This window comes from Cetorhinus maximus, chromosome 2, assembly GCF_964194155.1.
Source record: "Cetorhinus maximus chromosome 2, sCetMax3.hap1.1, whole genome shotgun sequence".
Lineage (NCBI taxonomy): Eukaryota > Metazoa > Chordata > Chondrichthyes > Lamniformes > Cetorhinidae > Cetorhinus > Cetorhinus maximus.
Genome location: NC_135880.1, coordinates 194179555 through 194203988, shown reverse-complemented (window position 1 = coordinate 194203988; position 24434 = coordinate 194179555). Strand labels below are relative to the sequence as shown.

General features: G+C 42.0%; 1 protein-coding gene across 1 annotated transcript in view; it reads left to right on the top strand.

Annotated features, from left to right (window-relative positions):
- Positions 1-23497, top strand: part of ei24 (EI24 autophagy associated transmembrane protein) — a 45520-nt gene extending 22023 nt beyond the window's left edge. The window contains exons 5-11 of the mRNA XM_078531248.1: positions 826-892; positions 2567-2691; positions 4839-4958; positions 7166-7277; positions 17162-17273; positions 20586-20660; positions 22557-23497. Of these exons, the coding sequence (XP_078387374.1) occupies positions 826-892; positions 2567-2691; positions 4839-4958; positions 7166-7277; positions 17162-17273; positions 20586-20660; positions 22557-22719 (774 nt within the window). The 3' untranslated portion in view covers positions 22720-23497. The remainder of the gene's footprint in view (positions 1-825; positions 893-2566; positions 2692-4838; positions 4959-7165; positions 7278-17161; positions 17274-20585; positions 20661-22556) is intronic.
- The last annotated feature ends 937 nt before the right edge of the window (positions 23498-24434 follow it).

Sequence of the window (24434 nt, the reverse complement as noted above, 5' to 3'; positions counted from 1 at the left end):
GAACTCATCATCCTGGCTACCTTTGCTAACCTGATTCATCCAATCTACTTGTAGATTAAAATCACCCAAGATCATATTTAGGGTTGTTTAATTTTCATGGGGTGAAATTCCCCTTTCCATTTCCCACCTTTTATGATTTATATAGTCTATAGCAGTTAACACACTAATGTGCTCAAATGAAACCCTTATTAGAATAGGTTAAGTTTAGTTTAGAATAGGTTAAAACCATTGTTAAACCAGCAAACAAGAATTTTGTATAAACACTTTAAGCAATTCTATTTGAGAATCATGCAGTTGGTTTTCAACCACTTTCTATATTGCTTCTTACTCAGTACAGCTGTTCTGATGGTTCTTTATGCACCATGTGGCGTGATCCTGAGTCTGACGGGATAGAAAGCTCCCACTTCATGCTCCACATGCCTGAGGAATTAGCCAATCTCAACCAGGGTGGAAGTTGGGCATTACAACTGACCTTGTCACCCACCAGTTAGAAGGGGATAAATCGGGCAATGCTTCCTGTTCAGATAAGTTTTAAAGTTGAGTTAGGTTGGGGGTAGGTGTTGGCTATAATGTGCCCCAGAAACAGCCTGCTGACACTTGTCCAGGATCGCACATGCAGAATGGTCACTGGGCAAGGTACCTGGATGGCTGACATCATTGCTGGAACCACAAAACTTTGAGTTGTAAAGTTGGAAAAGTATACACTGTACTCATCCCTTACCTGCTGGGGCAATGGGCAGCAGAAACTTGTGTAGTGTGAATTTTATTGCGTTAAATGTTTGTCAAGTGATGCTGTAACACCTGTTTCTCCCACTCTCCACACAGCTGAGTATCCTGGTCTTCTACAGAGTCTTTATCCCTCTGCTTCAAGCCATCACTGCACGTATTATTGGTAAGGAAACGATTAACTGCGAGAGAGAAAGAAAGGATGTGGAAGTATTTGATGAATCTGGGACCAGAAGCTGTTAGCAGCCCATGAGGAACAAAACTTCCAACATAGCTCCCTGGTTACTTGTTCAGTAAGTGCATTGCCCAGTATGGAACTGACTGTACAGACCAGGAAAGTCATAGGTTTAATCTTCTGGCTGTGCCGAGTTATTTGAGCAATGGATTTTTGGTAGTTAAGGATGTCAACAGATATGAGCTGAAAGTGAATAAGCAAAGTTGAGGTGCAGAGCAGCAATGATCTAATTGAATAGTGGAACAGGCCTGAAGGACAGGCCTAGTCCTGTTCCCATCTGACGTCAGTCAGAGTGATAATGAAGGATCTATGATTGGTCCTAGGCTAGGGAATGGAAAAATGAATCTGGTTCCTTCTCCCAGTCACTATCTCAGTGACAGCTGCAGGATAGTACATGTGTCTGGATGTCAAGCAAAGAAAGGATCCTTTTAGGCACTACAGTCAGCTAGGCTACACCTGAAGAATGACACTATTCTTTTGGATGACTTGTCTTCAGCAAATCAATATTATCAGAGGAGAATAAATGAAAACTGGTGACAAAAAAAGCTTTAAAAATAAAGATCCTGGCAAGTCAGGAATGATGTTTGGAGCTTGATTCTATTCCAAGTCATTTGCCCTGTTGTAAGGTTAGAGAATGCACCGTCATGTTAATAGATAGAAACAGTTCAGTCTGTTTGACTGGACCATGTTTGTTTTTATTCAGGAGGAATGAGGTGATCGTAAAATCTTATGCCAATCAACTCTCCACTGCCCACTACTGTCGCAATAACAACAGCTGCTAGTGCGCCTGAATCCCACTCTCCACATCCGCGGTATTAGTAGCATCCTCTCTGAGAGCACAGAGTACACAAATTATATCATATGCACTGGTGTCGATTTACCACCTTTGGAAAGGATCTGGTGGGTGGGTTAAACAAGTGCCTGTTTTAGCTATCTTTTCTGATAATTGCTGCAAGTTAGAAGAGAAGGTGGTCCTGACTGGACAAACTTAGCCAGTGCTCTGTGCTTTGTTGAAGTTTTATTCCTCATGGTGTTGGTCAGATGCAATAAATTTCAACAACCTTACCACAGTATTTGGGAAGTAGTGCCATCAAGTCATGGCTGTGACCAATTGGACAGGGTGTGTCCCTGTAAAAGGTAGGGTAGGGAGAGAATTTCATTTCATATTGGGCAATGGAAAGTATAATTTTTGTAGTATTTCAGTATTTTGGAGACATGAGCTTGATTATACTTTCTATGTGTGTCGGGAGAAACACTATTCTTTTTAATATTATTTATTAGTAGGGTCTTCAGCTCACTTCCATTCCCATGTTCTTGATTCTTCTTGGAGCTATGCGGTTTCTATTTTCTTTGTTTTAATTGTGTGTGGTTTATTTGGGGAAATACTCTCCTGTTTAACTCATTTCTCTGTTCTATGTTGTTTCTGTACCTGCATTTCCCTTGCATGGGATTAGTTTCTTGCCTTATGTATGTCGAGCGTCCACAAACTATAAGGTATTGTATCAGGCAGTGTTGGCCATTAGCAGGAAATCTCTTTGTTTTCATACTGAGTCGAAGTTGCTAATCTTTGGCTGTTTATGTGAAACAGTGTTTTTGCCTGAACAGGTGACCCCTCATTACATGGAGATGTCTGGTCCTGGCTGGAATTTATCCTGAACTCCACTTTCAGTGCTTTATGGATATTGCCTCTCTTTGTCCTCAGTAAAATAGTGAATGCCATCTGGTTTCAGGTAAGTAACGCTCAGCCATAGAGCAGATTGTCACTGCAGATTGTTTAATTACAATCTTGATATTGTAACTAACAAGCCTTCAGTATCAACTATTTATACAGTGCTTTTAATATAAGTAACCTAAGGTGCTTCATGGAGGCTTGGGAAATACGGACACCAAAAATGGAACAATTAGGTGGGGTGACCTTAGTCAGAGGTGGGTTTCAGGGAGGTTTTTAAGGAGGAGAGGGTGGTAGAGTTTGGAGGGAGTACTTGTCAAAGATCAATTTGACAAGAATGTAGTAGCAGTCACTAAATGGCAGCACAAAGATGGTGCTAGCACTGAATAAAGCCCATGTAAAAATAGAGCAGGTTTTATAAACCCATGCCAGGAAGTGATTTAAAAGATATGGGTAGAACTGAAAACAGACAGGAATAAAGTGTGACCAAAACAACAGCAGCACTAAATTTTAAGAAACAATCCCAGCATCTCACTCCCTCCACTTCTTTACTAAACATTTAAAAACAACTGACAATAGCTATTACATAGGATATAAAGCCCAGAAAGAGGCCATTTGGTCTAACCAGTCCAAATTGGTGTTTATAGTTCCATTCAAGCCTCCTTCCATCTTTCCACTTCTAAATCTATCATTGTACCCCGATATTCCACATTCTCACCATTCTTTAGATAAAGAAGTTTTTTTCTGAATTCCCTATTGGATTTCTTGGTGACTATGTTATATTGATGGCCTCTAATTATGCCCTTCCCCACAAGAGGAAACATTCTTTCTACATCCCCTCCATCAAAACCTTTCATCATTTCTGTTCCCCCATCTCCCCTGTGTTTATTGACCTATGTTGGCTCCTGGTCAAGAAACTTCTTGATTTAAAATTCTCATCCTTATTTTCACATTCTTCCATGGCCTCGGCCCTCCCTATTTCTGTAATCTTCAGCCCCACTGCCTTCTGAGACATCTGCACTCATCTAAATCTGACCTTATGGGCACCTCTGATTTTAATCACTCCAGCATTGGTGGCCATGCCATCAGCTGTCAAGGCACTAAGCTCTGGAATTTCCTCTCTACACCTCTGCGCCCCTTTACCTCACTTTCCACTTCTAAGACATTCCTTAAGATCTATCTCTTTGACCGAGCTTTTCGTCATCTCACCTAATATCTCCTCACATGGTTTGATGTCTTATTTTATAATGCCTTGAATTAATGCAATTTTATTGTTAAAGGTGCTGTTTAAATACAAGATGTTGTTTTACATCTGAAACAGTTATTGGGTTTGTGGACGCAAAGAGGCTGAATTAATATGAATTTGGGCATTGGTCCAGGATGCCTCAGTGTCACGTGTGTGTACGTGTGAGTGTGCATGTGCTTGCTTGTGTGTTGATTCAGCTCCCGTGTGCTGAGTCAGCCATCTCCCTCTGTCTCTCAAGTCCTTTGCCAAGGCTGTATCCCAGTGCTATTGTTCTATCATCAGTACTTGTGGCTTCAATATAGGAAGGAAAAAAGGAATGTTGACGGAATTCCAATACTATACGCTTTTATTTTCAAAGGAATCCTGATGGCGGGATTCTGTTTCACTTAAATATATATACTGACTGCCATTACCAATCATCTTATCAATTTAAGATTCTCACCGGTTAAGTTTACAGCAATTATGTAACACTGTTTAAACCTTCAGTGGAGATCTCCACAGAGTCCGTGATTTTACTGAGTTCCCAATCTTAGCCATTTTATACCAGACGGTGTATATAGTCGGTATAGATAGTTTTCCACAGCAGAAACACTGCAGGTCACAACCATACACCTAGCCCTCAGGTCATAGTGACATTAGCAGAGAAATAACAAGGAAAAACTGGAAATGTGAAATAAAACTGGGTAAGTCTGAAATGCACACGGGGTTGGGGTCAGGCTGCATCCGTAAACAGAACGGACAGACTGTGGGGTTTCAAAGTTACATACCCATCATCAGCGGCCTGGGAGCAGAATAATTACCTACTTATAGATGCTTAAGAGAAAATAACTGTGTGGTCAGGAGTTGGAGAGGATATTTACTCTCTTACGCCCACCCCCCCACCCCACCCCACCCCCAAACAAAAAGTAAGCATTAAGGAGGTTTTTACAACGAATAATTGTTTAAAACATTACTTCTTACAGGACATTGCAGACCTAGCATTTAAAGTGTCTGGGAGGAAAGCACAACCCTTCCCCAGTATCAGTAAGATTATCGCAGACATGCTCTTCAACCTGCTTCTGCAGGCCTTATTCCTCATTCAGGTATGTATGAAACACAGTGCTGGATGAGACTGGTAAATGAGTCAGGCTACAGCTGGTGGGGTAGAGACCATGAAGTTGCAGAGTGACTGCAGTTCCAGTTGGATTTCTTTTGTTTTTGACTAGGTGTCCATGGGTTACTTGAACCCTATGCTGGTGTGATATTGTGAGGAAACACAGATTGGACAGTAAATGAGTGACATTCATAAGAATCAAAGTGTTTCACAAGACCATAAGACGTAGGAGCATAAGTAGGCCATTCAAGTCTGCTCTGCCATTCAATGAGATCATGGCTGATCTGATAATCCTCAACTCTACTTTCCTGCCTTTTCCATATAACCCTTGATTCCCTTACTGATTAAAAATCTGTCTATCTCAGCCTTGAATATACTTAATGACCCAGCCTCTACAGCCCTCTGCAGTAAAGAATTTCACAGATTCACTACCGTCCTGGGAGAAGAAATTCCTCCTCACCTCTGTCATAAATGGACGACCCCTTACTCTGAGATTATGCCCTCTGATCCTAGACTGTCCCACAAGGAGAAACAACTTCTCAGCATCTACCCTGTCAAGCCCTCTAAGAATCTTATATGTTTCAATAAGGTCGCCTCTCATTCTTATAAACTCCAATGAGTACAGGCTTAACCTACTCAACCTCTCCTCATTATAAAATCCCTCCTTACCTAGGATCAACCTAGTGAACCTTCTCTGGACTGCCTCCAATGTCAGTATATCTTTCCTTGGATAAGGGAACCAAAACTGTTCACAGTATTTTAGGTGTGGTCTAACTAGTTCCTTGTATAGTTTTAATAAAACTTCTATAATTTCCTTATATACCCCATTCCCTTTTAAAATAAAGGCCAACATTCCATTTGCCTTTCCTATTACCTACTGAACTTGTATGTTTGCTTTTTGGGATTCATGCACGAGGACTCCCAAATCCCTCTGTGCTGTAGCTTTCTGCAGCCTTTCTCCATTTAAATAATATTCAGCTCCTCTATTCTTCCTGCCAAAATGCATACCCTCACATTTTCCCACATTATATTCCATCTGCCAAATTTTTGCCCACTCACTTAACCTGTCTATATCCCTCTGTTGACTCTTTGTGTCATCCTCATCACTTGCCTTCCCACCTATTTTTGTGTCATCCACAAACTTGGCGATAGTGCATTCGCTTCCCTCATCTAAGTCATTAATATATATTGTAAATATTTGAGGCCCCAGCACTGATCTCTGTGGCACTCCACTAGTTATAGGTTTCCATCCTGAAAATGCCCCCCTTGACCCAACTCTGTCTTCTATTAGTTAGCCAATCCTCTACCCATGCTGATATACTCCCCACAACACCATGGGCTCTTATCTTTATTAAGTAGCCTTATGTGCGGTACCTTATCGAATGCCTTTTGGAAATCCAAATATATTACATCTACTGGTTCCCTTTATCCTGCTGGTTACCTCCTCAAAGAACTCTAATAAATTTGTCAGGCATGATTTCCCCTTCATGAAGCAGGTCAGGGAATTTTCCTGTACAGCACTTTGTTGGGTTATGTTTTAAAAATGTAATACAAAAAATAGTTCTGTTAATCAATACAAACCTTCAGTGTGAAAGTAAGCTATAGGGAAACATCAAGGTTCCAGTTCAGTCTCAGTTGTATTGTTAGCTGATCTCCACTGGAGCAGTGCAAAGGACATGAAAGCAAGAGTTGCATTCCAAAGTACATTAAAACCAATGAATCACTTTTGAAGTGTAGCCACTGTTGTAATGTAGTAAATGCAGCAGCCATTATACACACAAACAGCAATGTGATAATCTGTTTTAATTGGCATTGATCCCTTTTGAGGGATAAATATTGGCCAGGACAGCAGGGAAACTTTGCTGTTCTTCAAAATAGTGCAGTGGGAACCTGAGAAGACAGTTTAACATCACACCGAAAGGCAGCACACCCTCAATCCTGCATTGGAATGTCAGCCTAGATTTTGTCTCTGAAGTGGAGCTGGAACCCATAACTTTCTGATTCAGGTGAGAGGTCTACCTCTGAGCTAATGTTGATTTACGTTAAATGGGGAATATTACTGCTGACTGCTATCAAACAGCCTCTGCTGGATAGTGCAAGCGTGGAGATTCAGCAAGGACAGGTTTTGAGCTTAGCTATTGTATGCTATTTTGATCATGAAACTCTAGTCTTGTTTACTTTATTCCTTTTCTCCAGGGGCTGATAGTGAGTCACTTTCCCATTGAAATCATCGGACAGCTGGGCAGCCTGTTCCACATGTCAATGCTGTATTCTCTCTACTGCTTTGAGTACAAATGGTTTAACAATGGTGAGTAAAGTCTGTGCCAGTGACATCTGATGAATGAGACAAATGGGTGAAATTGTGTGTGTACACACATGATTCTGAAAGATGAGGAAGGGACAGTTTGTCCATCGAGCCTGTGTCATACTGTCATGAGAAGAGCAAAGTTGACGTTTCGAGTCCTCATGACCCTTCAACAAAACTCAGTTCTGTTGAAGGGTCATGAGGACTCGAAACGTCAACTTTGCTCTTCTCCACCGATGCTGCCAGACCTGCTGAGTTTTTCCAGGTATTTCTGTTTTTGTTTTGGATTTCCAGCATCCACAGTTTTTTGTTTTTATCCATACTGTCATGATGCAGTTTTTGCACATTTACCTTCAGTCACCTCCCTCCTGCAACCCCCACCCCCCCTCCCCTGCCCATACAGAAGGAAAAATCTTAGCCAATTTAGGAAAGGCACTCTGGGAAAAGTTCCTTTCTGACCCGTGAAAGCGATCAGACAAGTTCCAGTAGACCACGGTAACTCGGAAACATGTTCCCGCAATACCCCACCTACAAGCAGTTATATTGGCCACCTAGAACCTCGTCCTTTTGAATGCTTGCATTAAATCCACACTCACTGCTGAAGCTGGCAACTTGTACAATAGACCCTGTTATCTCACCCAGTTCTATTCTTAGGTAACGTGTACTCATACCTTGGAGTCTGCTTGGGCGCCAGCTCAGTAAGACCCCACTCTGAAAGGCGTCTCAGCTCACTGGCTGAAACTTGAAAGATCACTTGAAATAAAACTGGCAACACTAACTGCTGGACATTTCAAAGCATTTTATTGCAACATTGGGGAATGATTGTGAAGTGGGAAGGGGTTGGGTGAAAGGGGCCTTCCTGCAGCAGCTCATCGGCTAAACTGGACTGCCCATGCTCAGTTCATGCTCACTCCAGAACAATGGCCTTGGGGGTGAAAATCTATCTGCAGAACCTCATCCCGGAGCAAATCACTGAAGAATCACTAAGTGGAGAAATAGTTCATCCCCATTCACTTCTGTACAGTAAAGTCAGTACTTTCTGAAATCCCTGAAATGTCACCTTTTCCAAGAAATATGATGGACATTTCCTTCCTTACAGTTGCCCTGGCTATCAGCTGATTCAGTTTAGACTGGGAGCCAAATTTGTGACTTTACTAATCTGTATGGTTCTGTACTAAACCATGGAGCATCTACAAACAGCCAACATGAGGAACTGGTTTTCCTTTTGTGGTGGAGTTTGCTGAACGGTTCATTAATTTTCTGCCTTTTTAAATTGTGCATAGGACTCTTTTTTTATTTTAAGATATTGGGTGCTTCTTCCTTTTCCTCTTCTGGTCTCCACAGGAAATTGGGCAATTGACCTGCTCCCAAACTTTCAACTTCACTCTAAATTTGGTAGCTTTGATATGCGTGAGAGGTTTATATTTTTGTCCTTTTTTCCCCTTCCTGCGACAAAGTGTTTGCTTTAGCTCACAGCCTTACTCTGGTGGGACACCTGAGATCAACAGCACAGCATGTAGCAGGGAATCCTTGTTCCACTGCTTATTGCTGCACCGTCACACTGTACCCTCACTTGCCTTCTAGAAGGTGGCTCACCACCATCACAGGGGCATAAAAGGAGGGGCAATAATTGCTGGCCTTACCAATGATACCCACGTCCTGTGAATGAATTTAAAAAATCAATATGAAACCATACATTTTTAAGATGTATATCTATTCCTCTATATTAAAAGCTTTGGATAGTGTGCACATATTATTTCCTGTGGCTACGATTTTTGGTCACACTTAAGGTGAATGCAGAGGTGGGCAGGTATGGAAATTTTTGCCAGCGGCTAACGTACTGGTTTGCTGTCACCATCTGCCCCACCCCAAGCCATTTTCCCAGATGGAGGATGTGGGGGAAGGTGCAGAAGGGCTACCCGCCTACAAGCAGTGAGTAGCTAATTATGGACATTTAAAAGAATATTAAGGCCCATTAGCTTAGGCGGACTGGAATTTTCCATCCTTCAGGCCCCCAAAGGTGTCAGGGACTAAACCAGAGGTGGCAAACTGCCTGGGGATGGTGGGGGGAGCGCTACAGGTAGGCTTTAATACCTTTTCCGCCTGTCTGATCACAGATGCAGCGACAGGCCCTTCTGTGGAGGGTTCCCCCTCATAATGGTGAGCATAAAGTCATAATACAATCAGGCAGAGTCAACATGGTTTTGTGAAAGGGAAATCGTGTTTGACAAATTTTTTAGAGTTGTTTGAGGAAGTAATAAGCAGGGTGGATAAAGGGGAACCGGTAGATGTAGTGTATTTAGGTTTCCAAATGGCATTTGATAAGGTGCCACATATAAGATTACTGCACAAGATAAGAGCGCACGGAGTTGGGGGTGAGATATTAGCTTTGATAAAAGATTAGCTAACTAACAGGAAACAGAAAGTCGGGATAAATGGGTCAATGGCACACTGTAACAACTGCAGTACTACAGGGATCAGTGCTGGTGCCGCAACTATTTACAACCTATCTTAGTGACTTGAATGAAAGGAGCGACTGTATTGTAGTCAAATTTACAGATGATACAGAGATAGGAAAGCAAATTGTGAGAAGGGTCTGCAAAGGGATATGGATAGGTTAGATGAGCGGGCAGAAATTTGGCAGATGGAGTGTAATATGGGAAAATATGAGTTGTCCACTTTGGCAGGAAGTGTAAAAAACAAATATTATTTAAATGGGGAGAAACCGCCTAATGCTGCAGTACAGAATGATCTGGGTGACCATGTACATGAATCACAAAAAGTTAGCATGCAGATACGGCAAGTAGTTAGGAAGGTAAATGAATAATGGCCTTTAATGCAACAGGGATGGAGTATAAAAATAGGGAAGTCTTGGTGAGATCGAACCTAGAGTGCTGTGCAGTTTTTGTCTCCATGCTTAAGGAGGAATATACTTGCACTGGAAGCAGTTCAGAGAAGTTCACTAGGCCGATACCTGGGATTGAGGGTTTGTCTTATGAGGAAAGACTAGGCACGTTGAGCCTATACTCATTAGAGTTTAGAAGAATGAGAGGTGATCTTATTGATATAAGATTCTGAGGGGGCTTCACAACATAGATGCCGAGAGGGTGTTTCTACTGGGAAGGTGTTAGTTACAGATCGGTATGTATTGAAGAAGTCTCCATAGTCTTCTGCCAGTTAACAGTAACTCTTTATCAATTACTATTGGACTATTTGGACAGTGCTATATGTACAGTAAAGGGTACAAGCTAGAAGCTGTCTCCATACTTGGGTCTATACACGTCTCAGCTCAACACCACACTGACCCTGGGTCTGGATCATGTGCCTTCCCATTTCACTGTGTGAGCTGTACTTGGTCCCACATTAACCCTATATGTGCCAGACCTTTATACAACAGCTCCCCCAAATTTTTATCCAATATATTTGGAATTGTGTGAGTTTACTTTGGACTGCTGATCACTCTCTTTCATCTCCTCCACTGGAGGCGTTGTGTTCCATCCTGGGTGGTTGGCTGGTCTGACCATTGAGAGTTTTCTGAGACCTGTAACGAGAATGGACAAACCTGCTCTACAAACAGAGAAGATAGTTCAGAGCTGAAGTCCCAGTCAGGGTATTCTTTTTTGTTTGAGTACTTGGGAACGTGCAGTTCTGTTTGTTAACCACAGTGGTTGTCTTGATATCATCTGTCATCTTGAGGAGATCCAAGGCAACGCAGGCATCCCTGCTCAGAAGAGGGAAGGGCTGGTTACGGATGACGTGCATCAGCTCAAAGATCTATTTGCCACCATGCCTCTGTGGTTCCAGGATCATACCAATGGCTGGAAGTTGGATTCCTCCAAGCCCGTAAAGTGGTGTGTCTGTTGTTGGAAGCCAGAGGTCTTTCAGCTGCGGCTCTTTGTCCGACAGGACTGTCACACTGGCTCCTGTATCTAATTTAAAAGTTGTTAGATGGCCGTTGACAGAAATGTCTACATTCCAGATGAGAAAGCAAGTTTTTTGACCTCACCCAAGAAGCGTGTCTGGATTTACAGTCTCGACCTCATGGATCATCTTTAGGCCTTCTGTGCGTTTCCGAGCCCTTACCTTGCACAGTTTGCTATAGCGTCCAATCCTGTTGAACTGAAAGCATTGAGCTGCACTTGTAGGACATTGATCTCATCTGTGAGGGCGCTCCGCTCTAAGCACTGGCATGGTCACTCTGCTGGCTGGTTTGGGAATTGCATTCCCTGACTTAAAGTCCCTGTGTCTTTGTGGCCTGACAAGCTGGACTGAGGGTTGGCCTCTGCACCATGTTTTATTCTTGTCCCATAAGATAACCTGTACTGCTCATGGAATTCTGACTGTCTAAATATCTGGATTGCCTTTTCCAGGGTTAGATCGTCCTTTACTTATAGGAGATCAGAGAGTGCATCATCTGTTACTCCTAGCACTAGTCTGCCTTCGATGTTCAGAATTTAAATCTCCTTATTCACAACCTTCTGCAATCCTGTACAGATCATTGATGAATGAGTAGACTGGTTCTTCTGACAGTTGGACTCTCTTATTGAATTTAGCTCTTTCGAGTATTTTATTGCTCCTCAGATTGAAATAAATGTTGATTGATTTTAATTACTCTTCGAATTTTGCAGATGGTTCATTAATTTCCAGTCTTACAATGCTGTCATCTGCAATCGAGCCTAACGAGTAAAACAGCGTGTTCACCTGCCCCTCTTTTGATTTGTTATTTAAACCTGAAGCGATGCTGTATTTTAAGAATCTCTCCAAAGACCCAATTTTGTAATTGGAATGGGCCTCGGATTAGTCTGAATTGACTTGGAAGCGTGGAATTATGATCCATGTTTAAAAAATTTTTGAAAGTGAACGTTCAGCTTTAAGAGCTTTCTGAATTTCAAGATGGTGTCGCCGTTCATTCAGAGACAAAGGGATTTCCGGCACTTGCCAGTTTTTGTGCTCTCACCAAAATGGCGGTGGCGCCCTTCTTGAAATATTTTTTAACAATGGCTGTCTGCTGACCTCTTTTGTTCAGAGGTTTACTTCAGTCGAATTGGAGCTTCTGCTTGTTTTTTTTCAGAGCCGGACGGTTGTGACATTCCCGAAATATTTAATTAATTCATTTATTTTCTTTTGGATGAGTTCAAATGTCACATGTTCAGGCTCCAACTCGAGGATCGGGTTTTACAAACGGCACTTCTGACACTGAATTACTTAAAGGAGTTCTCAGGACTTGCTGCAGCCTGGAATTTTAAAAGATCTAGCTCACTGTTGCAGGTTCTTTCAACTCTGCAGTTTGAAGCTGGACTTCCAAAGGAGATTCAATGGAGTCTCCTGCTGCAGTAAGGAAGTTTAAATCCCTGCCTTCAGCTTCTAAGCCTTTCTCTGGAGCATTTTCTGGCAATTTTTCCTCTATGCCTCTGCTTCTTAGGAGCTTCTTTTCAGGTCAGAATGCTTTGTTGAATTTTTCTCAGTCTTCCAGCATTTCGGCTTGTCTTTGCATTTTAGCAAGCTTCTATGTTTTTAATCCAACTGCAGTCACTATGTTGGCTAAAGAACAGTATGACTTAAAGAAGTCTCCGTAGTCTTCTGTAGGTTAACGGTAAGTCTTTATTAATTACTAGAACTATTTACAAATGTACAGTAAAGGGTACTAGCTACGAGCTGTCTCCATGCTTAGGTCTATACACATCTCTGCTCAACACCACCCTAACTGTGGGTCTGGGTCATGTGCCTTTTTACATCACTGTGTGGGCATTACTGTACTCAGTCTCACATTAACTCTATATGTACCAGACCTTTATACTGCAGTTTCCACTCATGGGGGAATCTAGAAATAGGGGGCACAGTTTCAAAATAAGGTGTCTCCAATTTAAGGTAGAGATGACGAGGAATTTCTTCTCTCAGAGGGTGGTTAGTCTTTTGGGTTCTGTTCCCAGAGAGCAGTGGAGGCTGGATAATTTAATATATTGAAGGCTAAGTTCGACAGATTTTTGATCTACAAGGGTGTCAAGGGTTATGGGGGGCAGGCAAGAAAGTGGTGTAAAGACCACAGTCAGATCAGCCATGTTCTTACTTGAATAGTGGAGCAGACTTGATGGGCCAAATGGCCTACTCCACCCCCATTTCTTATGGTCTTACCTTACTAGCGCTTCTCCCAATTTCAAACAACAGCTTCTGGCTTCTGTAGAATTCTTTCACTACCTTAAGTAAAAGCAAAAAGAGATTTTTATTTCAGAAATATTTTAAAGAAAACAATGGTTTTCCAACTTTTCAGTATGGCAACACATTCCAAGGGGTTCTTTTCAAATATTGATACACTGCTAAGCACCCTTTTCAAAGTTGACATGCTCTAAAGGACCCCTTTCAAATGAAAGACAGAAAATTTGCTTCCATCTTCTTGCCTAAACAAAACCACTTACATAAGTGTGAGGGGAGAGCTGGCTGTGGTTGATCGGGTAAATAGACTAAAAGGAATGGCTGTAAATGACCAATGGAACATTTAAAGAAATGATTCAAAGCGATCAACAAAAATTCATTCCATTAAAAAATAAAACTTAGTAGTGAAGTTAAGGATAGTATTGGTTTAAAAGAAGAGGCTTATATTGTTGCAAATTGTAGTTAGCCTGAGGATTAGGAAAGTTTAGAAACCAGCAAAAGGCCACTAAAAAGTTGATGTTAAAGAAAAAAATAGAATGAGTAAACTAGCCAGGAATATAAAAATTGGTTGTGAGAGCTTTTACAAGTATATAAAAAGGAAGAGAGTAGCTGAAGTAAATGTAAGTCCCTTAAAGGCAGAGACAGAAGAAATTATCATGGGGAATGATGAAATGGCAGAGATGTTGAACAAATATTTTGTTTGTCTTCACAGTAGAAGACACAAATTACAGAGCAGAATAGAGGGTATCCAAGGGGCTAATAAGAGTGAAAATTTAAAGTAATTAATATCAGCAGAGAAAAAATATTCGAAAAAGTTATGGGACTAAACAACGACAAATCGCCAGGACCTAATAGCCTATATCCAAGGGTTCTGAAAAAGGTAAGTGCAGAGATGGTGGATGGAATTGTTATAATTTTCCAAACTTCCCTATATTCTAGAACAGTCCCAGCAGATTGGAAGTTAGAAAATGTAACACAGTTATTCAAGAAAGGAGGGAAAGAGAAAATGGAAAACTACAGGCCAATAAATGCCTGACATCAGTCATTGGGAAAATGCTGGAATACTAAGGAAGTCTTAACAATGCACTTAGAAAATCAAAGTATGATCAAACAAAGCCAGCATGCTTTTACAAAATATAAATCATATTTGAGCAAATTTATTAAGAGTTTTCTTTGACGATGGAGCTAGTAGAGTTGATAAAGGAGAGCTGGTAGATGTAATATACTTGGATTTCCAAAAAGCATTTGATAAGGTGCCACAGAAAAGATTAAACTGCGAGATAAGAACTCATGGAGTTGAGGATCAAGTGGATGGAGGATTGTTAACAGACATGAAGCAAAGAGGAGAGATAAATTGGGCATTTTCAAGTTGGCAGGGTGTAACTAGTGGAGTGCCACAAGGATCAGTTCAGGGGCCTCAGCTGTTCACAATCTATATTAATGACTTGGCCGAAAAGACCATGAGTATGTATCCAAATTTGCAGACAATTGCTGAAAAGAGAGACATATTGCCAAAGCCTTTCAAAAAGTTCAGGACAAAAAGTTTCAGCAACATGTCTCACATTTCAACAATATTCGAGTTCTCTACAACTAAGCGACTATTTGCTGATGATACAAAGCTAGGTGGAAATATAAGCTGTGAGGAGTACACAAAGTGGCCGCAAAGAGATGTTGTCAGGTTAAATGAGTGGGCAACAAGCTAGAAGAATTGAGAGGTTATTCACTTTCATAATAAGACTGGAAAAGCAAAATGCTTTTTAAGCGCCATGAAACTTTTTAAATGTTGATATTCACCGAAACTTGGGTGTGTTCATACAATGAACACAGGTAGTTAACATGCAGGTGCAGCAAGCAATTAGGAAGGCAAATGACATGTTAGCTTTTATCGCAAGGGGGCTGGAATATAAGAACAAGGAAGTTTTGCTACAATTGTATAAGCTTTGTTGAGACCACACTTGGAATACTGGGTGCAGTTTGGTCTTCATATGTAATATGTTCATATGAGGATATACTTGCATTACAGGTGGTACAGCAATGGTTCACTAGACTGGTTTCTGGGTGTGAGAGGGTTGTCCTATGATGAGAGGCTGAGTAAATTGGGCCTATATTCTCTGGCATTTAGAAGAATGTGAGGCGATCTCATTGAAACATACAAAATTCTGAAGGGGCTTGATAGGGTATAGGCTGTGGAATCTAGAACATGGGCACAGCCTCAGGATAACAGGTCAATTATTTATGACTGAGATAAGGATAAATTTTCTTCATTCAAGGGTTGTGAATCTTTTGAATTCTCTACTCCAGAGGATTGTGAATGCTTCATCTTTGAGCATAGTCTATGCAGGGATATGGGGAGCAGGCAGGAAAGTGGAGTTGGGGCAGAAGATCAGCCATGATTGAATTGAATGGCAGAGCAGGTTTGAGGGGCCATATGGTCTATTCTTTTTTTCTTATGTTTTTATGCTCTTCTATGAAGTTATATAGGAATCATGACAGCCAATTTGCAGCCAGCAAGACTCCGATATCAGAAACATGAGAATGACCAGATAACCTGTTTTAGTGATCTTGTTTATGGAACAGATGTTGGTAAGGACACCAAGAAAACTGCTCTTCTGCAAATAATGCCATAAGATCAACTGGAAAGGGCAGTTGGGACTCAGTTTGATGTCTCATTTCAAAGATGGCCCAGTCCCTCCAAGAGTGCAGCACTCCCTTGGTGCTAAACTGGAGGGTCAGCCTGATATCCCATCTCTGAGGTGGGACTGGGACTCACAGCTTGCTGACTTAGGCGAGACTGGTTACCACTGAGCCATGGCAAACACAGTTCTCTTTTAGGTTTTTATTTATTCAGCGGCTCATCCTGTTGGAATGTCATCTGACTGGAGGTTTGGAAAGGGTTGTTACCTCTGTTGGGGAAACCCTAATTTAAGAAAAAACAAACCAGCTACTTGAGAAATATGAAAATTATTAGGAACATAAATTGAAACTTTAGACAGGAGATCTTTCTCTTCATTACATCTGAGGAATGCTCAGTCCCCAGATGGAGCGAAGATAATGGGGGTGGAGACACGTTGTGTGAGGTCCCCACACTCCAGTGCTGCTCTGGGAATTAGAAAGGTTTCCCAAACTGGTGCAGGTCTATTCAGAGGGGCATTCCCAATCCCCTGCTTCTCCCCTCTGTATAGACCTGTGGGGCTCCCAAACAGGAGCATATCTAAAAAGAAGCTAGCATTGAGGCTTGTGCTGGGACCCTCCGCAGGCTGGAGGGTTTATGTTGAACCCAGGGGTATCCTGAAGATGTAAACAAGCACTTAAGAGTCTTTTGAGTCTTTGAACTTCAGCCGTTTTGCTGTTCAGCCGCAGTTACAAGGCATCAATGCCGGGTGATCAGGAACATTGATGTAGGCCTGAGCTAGGCTCCTATTTCCACCTCTCAAACCCAGCACGAGGTCCAGCCAATGGATGTGCCTATGCCAGCAAGGTACCTGGGTCAGGGAAATTTGGCCGCTTTCACATCAAACGTGCAGCACACCTCTGATAAGATGTACCTGTCAGCACTCAAGGATGAAAGTGTGTATCCCATGAGACTCCATAGTAGTCTGATATTTAGGTGGCTTTTGACAGTGATTAGATTGGTGTGATATGTCATAAATGCCCTATTTGAATTGTATAGCACCTTTCGATGACTGACAGCTACTCCAGATTCACATTACTAACTTTGTTCTATTTGCTATGTATAGGGGTGGAGATGCATCAGCGCTTGTCCAACATCGAAAGGAATTGGCCTTATTATTTCGGCTTTGGATTGCCTTTGGCTATCCTCACTGCTCTGCCATCATCCTATGTGATCAGGTACGTAATTTGCAGCAACAGTCTCACAATAACTTGATGGCTGTTTGAAAAGAAACCTACGGGCTCCTTGGCAGTATAAAAGCAAGGAAGTTATGCTGAACCTTTCTAAATCATTGGTTAAGCCCCAGCTGAATTATTGTTTCCAGTCCTAGGCACCACACTTCAGGAAGGATGTCAATGCCGTAGAGAGGATGCAGAGCAGATGTACTTGACAAGTTATGTAAAGGGTTGGAGATGCTGGGATTATTCTCCTTAGAGCAAAGAAGGTAAAGGGGAGATTTAATAGGTGCCTCAAATTTGATAAAGTAAATCAGCAGAAACCATTTCCATTGGGAAGAGGGTGGGTAACCAGGGGACACAGATTGAAAGCGATTGATAAAAGAACTAGAGATGAGGTGAGAACATTTTCACAAAGCTGATCTATTCTGATCTGAATGCACTGCCTGAAAGGATGGTGGAAGCAGATTCAGTAACATCAAAAGGAAATTGGATAAATACTTAAAACAGGCAAAAATTGTAAAGCTGTGGGGAAAAGAGCTGGGGATTGGAACCAATTGGATAACTCTTTCAAACAACTGGCATAAGCATGATGGCAGAATAGCCTCCTGTGCTATAAAATTCTATGATTCTGTAATAGTGTAGCAGCCCCTTCCTTCGAAAACCACTGTCATCACCTGCTCCCCCAATAAACATCCTGGACTCCTCTGCCCTTGCAAACTGCTGCAGCATCTTCAACCTACCTTTCCAAAGTCCTTGAATGTCTCATTGTCTCCTAAATTTGCATCCTTAGCCACAGCACCCTGTTTTAATCTTTCCAGCCAGGTTTCCGCACTTAACCAGAGCACCACCATGGGCACCTCTGTGTTTGATGCATTATCCCGTCTTGGCTTCTGTAACTTTTGACCACACCATCCTCCTCCAACCGCACTACCCCATCATCAAAATCAGTAGGATCAAAGGTTCCACACATTCAGATGGAGCAAGAGCATCTCCAGCAAAGACTTCTCTTCCCATTCTCTCACTGTTAACTTCAATGTCCCCAAAGACCATTCTTGGCCTCCTCATCTATGATCAGCCTTTCAGCGGTATCACCTGTAGACTTGGGATCAGGTTCCGTGTGTATGCTGACACACCCAGCTCTATCCCTCCACTGACTCATCTTGCCAGACTCCAGTTGTGGATGAACGCAGTTTTCTGCAGCTAAACATTAGTAAAACCAAAGCCATTTTCTTCATTCCCACCACAGCCCCTGTATCCTTGCCACTGGTTCCATCCCCCTTCCTGACCATTTCCTTAGGGCGAGCCATAGAATTTTGGCATCTGTGAAAACCTATACCCTCTCTTAAAAAAGCTCTCCAACTTCCACCTTCATAACATCGCCCACTTCACCCCTACTTCAACCCATCTTCGTCAGAAATTCTCATGCCTTCATGACCTTCACACATGGCTATTCAGTGGTCTCCAGGCTATTATCTTATCCTCCATCCTCTGCAAACCTCAGCTCATCCAAAACTCTGCCCATATTCTATCCCAGACCACTTCCTGCCCACCCATCATCCCTGTCCCTATGACCTACATCAGCTCCCAGTTCCCACCTCCTAAAAAAATAAAATGCTTAACCTTGTGTTTAAATCTTTTTATGATAATTAATTATCACCCTATGTATTCGATGATACAATCTTGTGCACCTTCCTCTCCAATTGCTAGCAATACTGACTGCTGCAAATATCCAGAAAATTTGGGACAGAAGGAAGTGCTCACGAGGTGTGTTAAATTAAGTTTCACATTTAAACGCCCAAGAATGAACAAAAAGAAAGACACCCGAGAGACACAGAAGTGACAATGAGAGAAAGTCAAAGAGTCATTACATCGCAGAAGGAAGACATCCGGCCCATCTACTCCATGCCGGCTCTCTGTATAACAATCCACTCAGTGCCATTCCCCCCCACTCTATTCCCGTAAACCTTCAAATTTATTTCCCTCAAGTTGACCATCCAATTTCCTTTCAAAATCATTGATCGTCTCTGCTTTCAGCACCCTCGTGTGCTGCAAGTTCCAGATCAGCAGCACTCAATGTATAAAAAACATTCTTCTTCATATCTCCCCTGCATCTCTTATCCAAAACCTTAAATTGGTGTTCCCTAGCTCTTGTACCGTCAGCTAATCTGAAGAGCTTTTCTTTATCTACTTTATCTAAACCTCATAATCTTGTACACCTCTATCAAATCTCCCTTCGATCTCCTCTGCTCCAAGGGGAACAATCCCAGCTTCTCTAACCTAACCTTGTAACTAAATTCTCTCATCCCTGGAACAATTTTGGCCAATCTCTCAGCGTCCTCTCAAGGATCCTCAAACTCAACAACACTCAAGAAGCTTGACACCGTCCAGGACAAAGCAGCCCGCTTGATTGATACCCCATTCACAAACGTTCACTCCCTCCAGCAGCAATGCACAGTGGCAGCAGCGTGTACCATCTCAAGATGCACAGCAGAAACTCACCAAGGCTCCTTACACAGCACTTTCTAAGCCCATGACTGATACCATCTAGAAGGACAAGGGCAGCAGATAAATGAGAACACCACCACCTGGAAGTTTCCCTCCAAGCCACTCACCATCCTGACTTGGAAATGTATCACCATCCCTTCACTGTCACTGGGTCAAAATCCTGGAACTCCCGCCCTAACAACACTGTGGATGTACCTACACCACGTCGACTGCAACGGTTCAAGAAGGCAGCTCACCGCCATCTTCTCAAGAGCAATTAGGAATGGGCAATAAAGGCTGGTCTTGCCAGCGATGCCCACATCCTGTAAATGAATTTTTAAAAACTATGCCTTGCTATCCTATCCACATATCATGCTTTCCCTCAGGTCTGCATCAAACCATGCTTTAATACACCAATCATCCCTTGAATGAATAGAAAAAAAAATCCTTCCTAAAGTGTGGTGACCAGAACTGGAGGCAGTATTCTAGTTGTGGCGAAGTGTGTGAGAATTGGACAGATAGAGGAGGGACAGACAGAAAGAATGAAAAAGAGAAAGGGAAATTAAGATGTGAAGATTCACAAGTGGGCAGAGAGAGTTACAGAAAGAGCAAAACACTTGCATCTGGCATGGAGCGTGACATCCAGTTTTGGATTAAAATAATGTCAGAAAAATTAAACCCGTTAGGGTTTTATCAGTGAATCCAGAAGCTGAAACTTAACATAAAATGTGCTGCTGGTGTAATTCCAGTGGTAGAAGTATACTGCTTGGGGCAGGAAACTAATACTATTGCTTTGTAACAAAGAATGTCACTCTTTGTGTTTTACAGTGGCTGTTTGTTCTCCATTCTCTTTCCTCTATTTATAATAAGTGCAAATGAAGCAAAGACCCCAATGAGATCGTTGTAAGTACACTTGATTCCTATCTCTCATATTGCTAATGAAAAATCTCGAATGTGGTGGCGACTTGTGTTTGGAGAATTGGGAGGCTGGGTAAAAGTTTGTTGGTGCCATTTCCCAGATGTGGCAACATAACACCTTGCACCAGGCACAACTGAGGCTGTTGATGCTGCATTGTGGCTGGAAGACAGAGCTTTCTCCATGACATCTCCTATGGTGGGTGATATTTTCCTCCAGCATAGATGTTTCAATCCTTTTGCCTACTCCAAGAGTATAAAGTGTGAAGAGACATAGAAGATAGAAGAAGGCCATTCGGCCCTTCGAGCCTGCTCCCCGTTCAATATGGTCACGGCTGATCCTCTATCTCAACGCCATACTCCTGCTCTCTCCCCATACCCCTTGACGCCTTTAGAGTCCAGAAATTTATCTATTTCCTTCTTAAATATATTCAGTGAGTTGGCCTCCACAGCCTTCTGTGGTAGAGAATTCCACAGGTTCACCACCCTCTGAGTAAAGAAGTTTCTCCTCATCTCAGTCCTAAATAGCCTACCCCTATCCTGAGACTGTGACCCCTTGTTCTAGACCCTCCCAGCCGGAGGAAATATCATCCGTGCATCCAGTCTGTCCATCCCTGTCAGAATTTTATACATTTCAATGAGATCCCCTCTCATTCTTCTTACCCACTTACACTTACCCACGTTATACTGCATCTGCTATGTATTTGCTCACTCACTTAACTGCCTAAATTGCCTTGAAGCCTCTTAACACCCTCCTCACCACTCACATTCCCACCAAGTTTAGTGTCATCAGCAAACATTGAAATATTACATTTGGTCCCCTCATTCGAATTGTTGACCGGGATGGTGTAGCAACTTCAATATTGCTACTTCAACTCTGAGCTATCGAAACCAGCCCCAGCTGATGAAGGTCTCTACTCTTTCCCAGTTGTAAGGGCCCTGCATGAATTGCATTTGAACAGTTCCAAATACTTCCAAAAGCCCCTCAAAACCACTCATTGTTGCTTAATATGAGTTAGTGGATAGGCAACTTGTTCCCAGGTTGCAGCCAGCGCCCCTGATTATCCCGGCCCAGCACAGTTGTTTTCCATATTTCTGTTTCTTCCCCTAACCTGGCCTCCAGTGTGAACAGCTGAAGCCTCCTTTGGTGTCACCCCACAGCACAGCCCAGAATTGCAGCACAGGCCAGAATCACTGCACATTGGAACTGCCAGCAAACTTTCCTTCCATCTAGCATGTGGATACCTATAGATTACCCAGTTAATCCCAGCAAGGGGCATACAACCCTTTAATAGTGTAGGAAGGAAGTGGGAAGAAAACCAAATTAAAATTTTAAAATTGAGTTCAAGAATCTATTTGAAAATCAAAGCTGATCTGCTTAATTCTAACTGCTTTGGACAACCTGGCAAATCATGAGAAAATAGGAACTTCTATAAAACACGTAATCACAAAAATCAAGGCTCGTCTGTTGCATAACCACATTTATTTGCCTAAATTTCATACAGCATCTTACAACAGGGTGAATACAGTGCAAAATCTTCAAATAGAAAAATGTTCGCGTCTTAAATATTTATATATTAATATTAATAATAAATATTAATAATGCATTCATCTAAGAATTATTACAACATCCTAAAACGCAAGAATGGTATAGCATCTTTAAAAATTAAAAAAAAATACTCAAAAGCCTTTTTAATCGGTATTTCTGCACATCACATCAGGAATTCCAATCAATTGAATCACAATACAACATACTTTCACAATTGGAAGTCTCAAGGCAAGGCGAGTGGGACTTTATGAACGGATGTGTTAAAATGGGAACTGCAATTCAAGTTACAAATGTACAGATACGACTAAGTGTTCTCCTTTCTCCTTCTCTTCCAGTCATTTCCAGCTACACCTCTTCTCCTTCGTGATCATGCTCAGCAATAAACTCTTTCACAAGACAGTTCGTATCCAATCTGCCATGACAACAACAGGGTCATCTGAGCACCTGCCATCTCCTCATCCGTCCCCTGCCAAACAGAGACCTACAACACAGCAGTAGACTCCAGTTGAGGGCATAATGCTTCCTGCCCCCTACCTTTGCACATGGTACACTCAAAAATTCATTTCCCAAGGCGGCAGGATGGTTCTACTGGAGACATTATTGACGAGTAGCCACAATTCGCTTGTGTCTTTGTTGTGAATGTGGATTGTACCTGGTACTCCAGACCTGCCATCCACCTGTCCAACCCTCCTCTCTGAATCTGTGTAGAATTCACCCACGTGTTACCGAGCTGGGAAGTAGAAGACTTGAACTTCCATCTGATTTTAAAGTGGTACACTTTTATGTACAAAGCATTTTATAGAATTTGTGCGAGTGAGAGAGAATTCACAGCTGAAATATTAGCTGACTTGTGCCTGAATGTTACTTTTTGTACACATTTGTGCCAAGTATGTGACTTACAGAACATACTTTTTGTTGTTTTGCGGGGAGGTGGGGAGGGGGGCGGTGCCAGAGTGAGAGGAATGGTGTGTGAGGTTGTGAAACGTAACCGTGCTTGTGTCAGTATTAGTCTCAGTCCAGATAACCATCAGGGATTTCGTAATGAAAACGGTAACTTGTGTTCTGGTTCAATATTAAACCAGTAATAATTATGGTAATTATATTTGTGATCCCATCAAGTAAATGAAGAAGCCTGATTTGTTTTATTTTGAAAATTCAGTGATTCTTTTCGAAGAGGAGGGATGGAGTACTGCATTGGAGTTCACAAAATCTTATTCCTTAGAGACTGACAGATGAAGCGATTCTCAATATAAAATCGTGCGCTATTTAAACTGCCTCCAAGCCTGATGTGTTTTACTTAGGAACCATTTTGAGGCTGAATTGACAGTATTCATACCACTTACGTTTAGGTATGTGGCTAAATCTCAGACTGGCTGACACTCTCACTGAACAAAAATAAGTAACATCATTGAGTGTTGTGAATACTGTTGACACAAATTGTAGGGTGGGTGGGATGAGTTAAAGATAAATGGTCAAATCTGTTCATCTTCTGACCTATGATCCACTTGGTAAGATCATGCATTGGTGCTGTCCAAACTTTGTGGTTTGTTTCAGTTCTTTACTTATTGACATTTACTGACATATTTATTGAATTCATTGCTGTTCAGTGCCCTCTGCTCTCCCACCCCAACCCAGTAATTGTTGATGCTTGAATCTGGCCAAGCCTCTTCAAGATATTCTCAGTTGACCTTCATTTCATTGTTGATGATACTTTTCCTTTGGTTAAATCTCAAGTTATATCAAACTCTTCAATAAGTGCGCAAGTTGTTACTGTAATGAAAATGTAGCCACACATAATGAGTTAGCTATCAAGTCCACTGAAAATGTGTGTTGTGTTCCAACAGTTGAGTACAGAGTTCCCTGTACAACTGGGAGTGCTAGGGGAAGTGGGTGTGAGGGGTGAAGAGAGAGAATTGATTATTGCTTCCTTCTGTGCAGAATGCACAGTGGGGGATTGCAGATGGCCTCCAGAAATGGAAGAAAGAACAGAAAACATATTTATGGCGAGATAAAGGACATTTAAAAACATGCCGCTCAATCTTGGCAGTTTCTGAGTCAGTGTCAGTCATATTGGCCTTTAGTAGGGAACAGTTAGGAACTCTACAATGACATACAGTGGAGCAGACTATTCTTCTTTCACCATTAGGATTTGAGGTTGAATATGTGTGGATGGGGGAGGGGCTGGGTGGGGGGCTTGCACTATTCTATGCCTA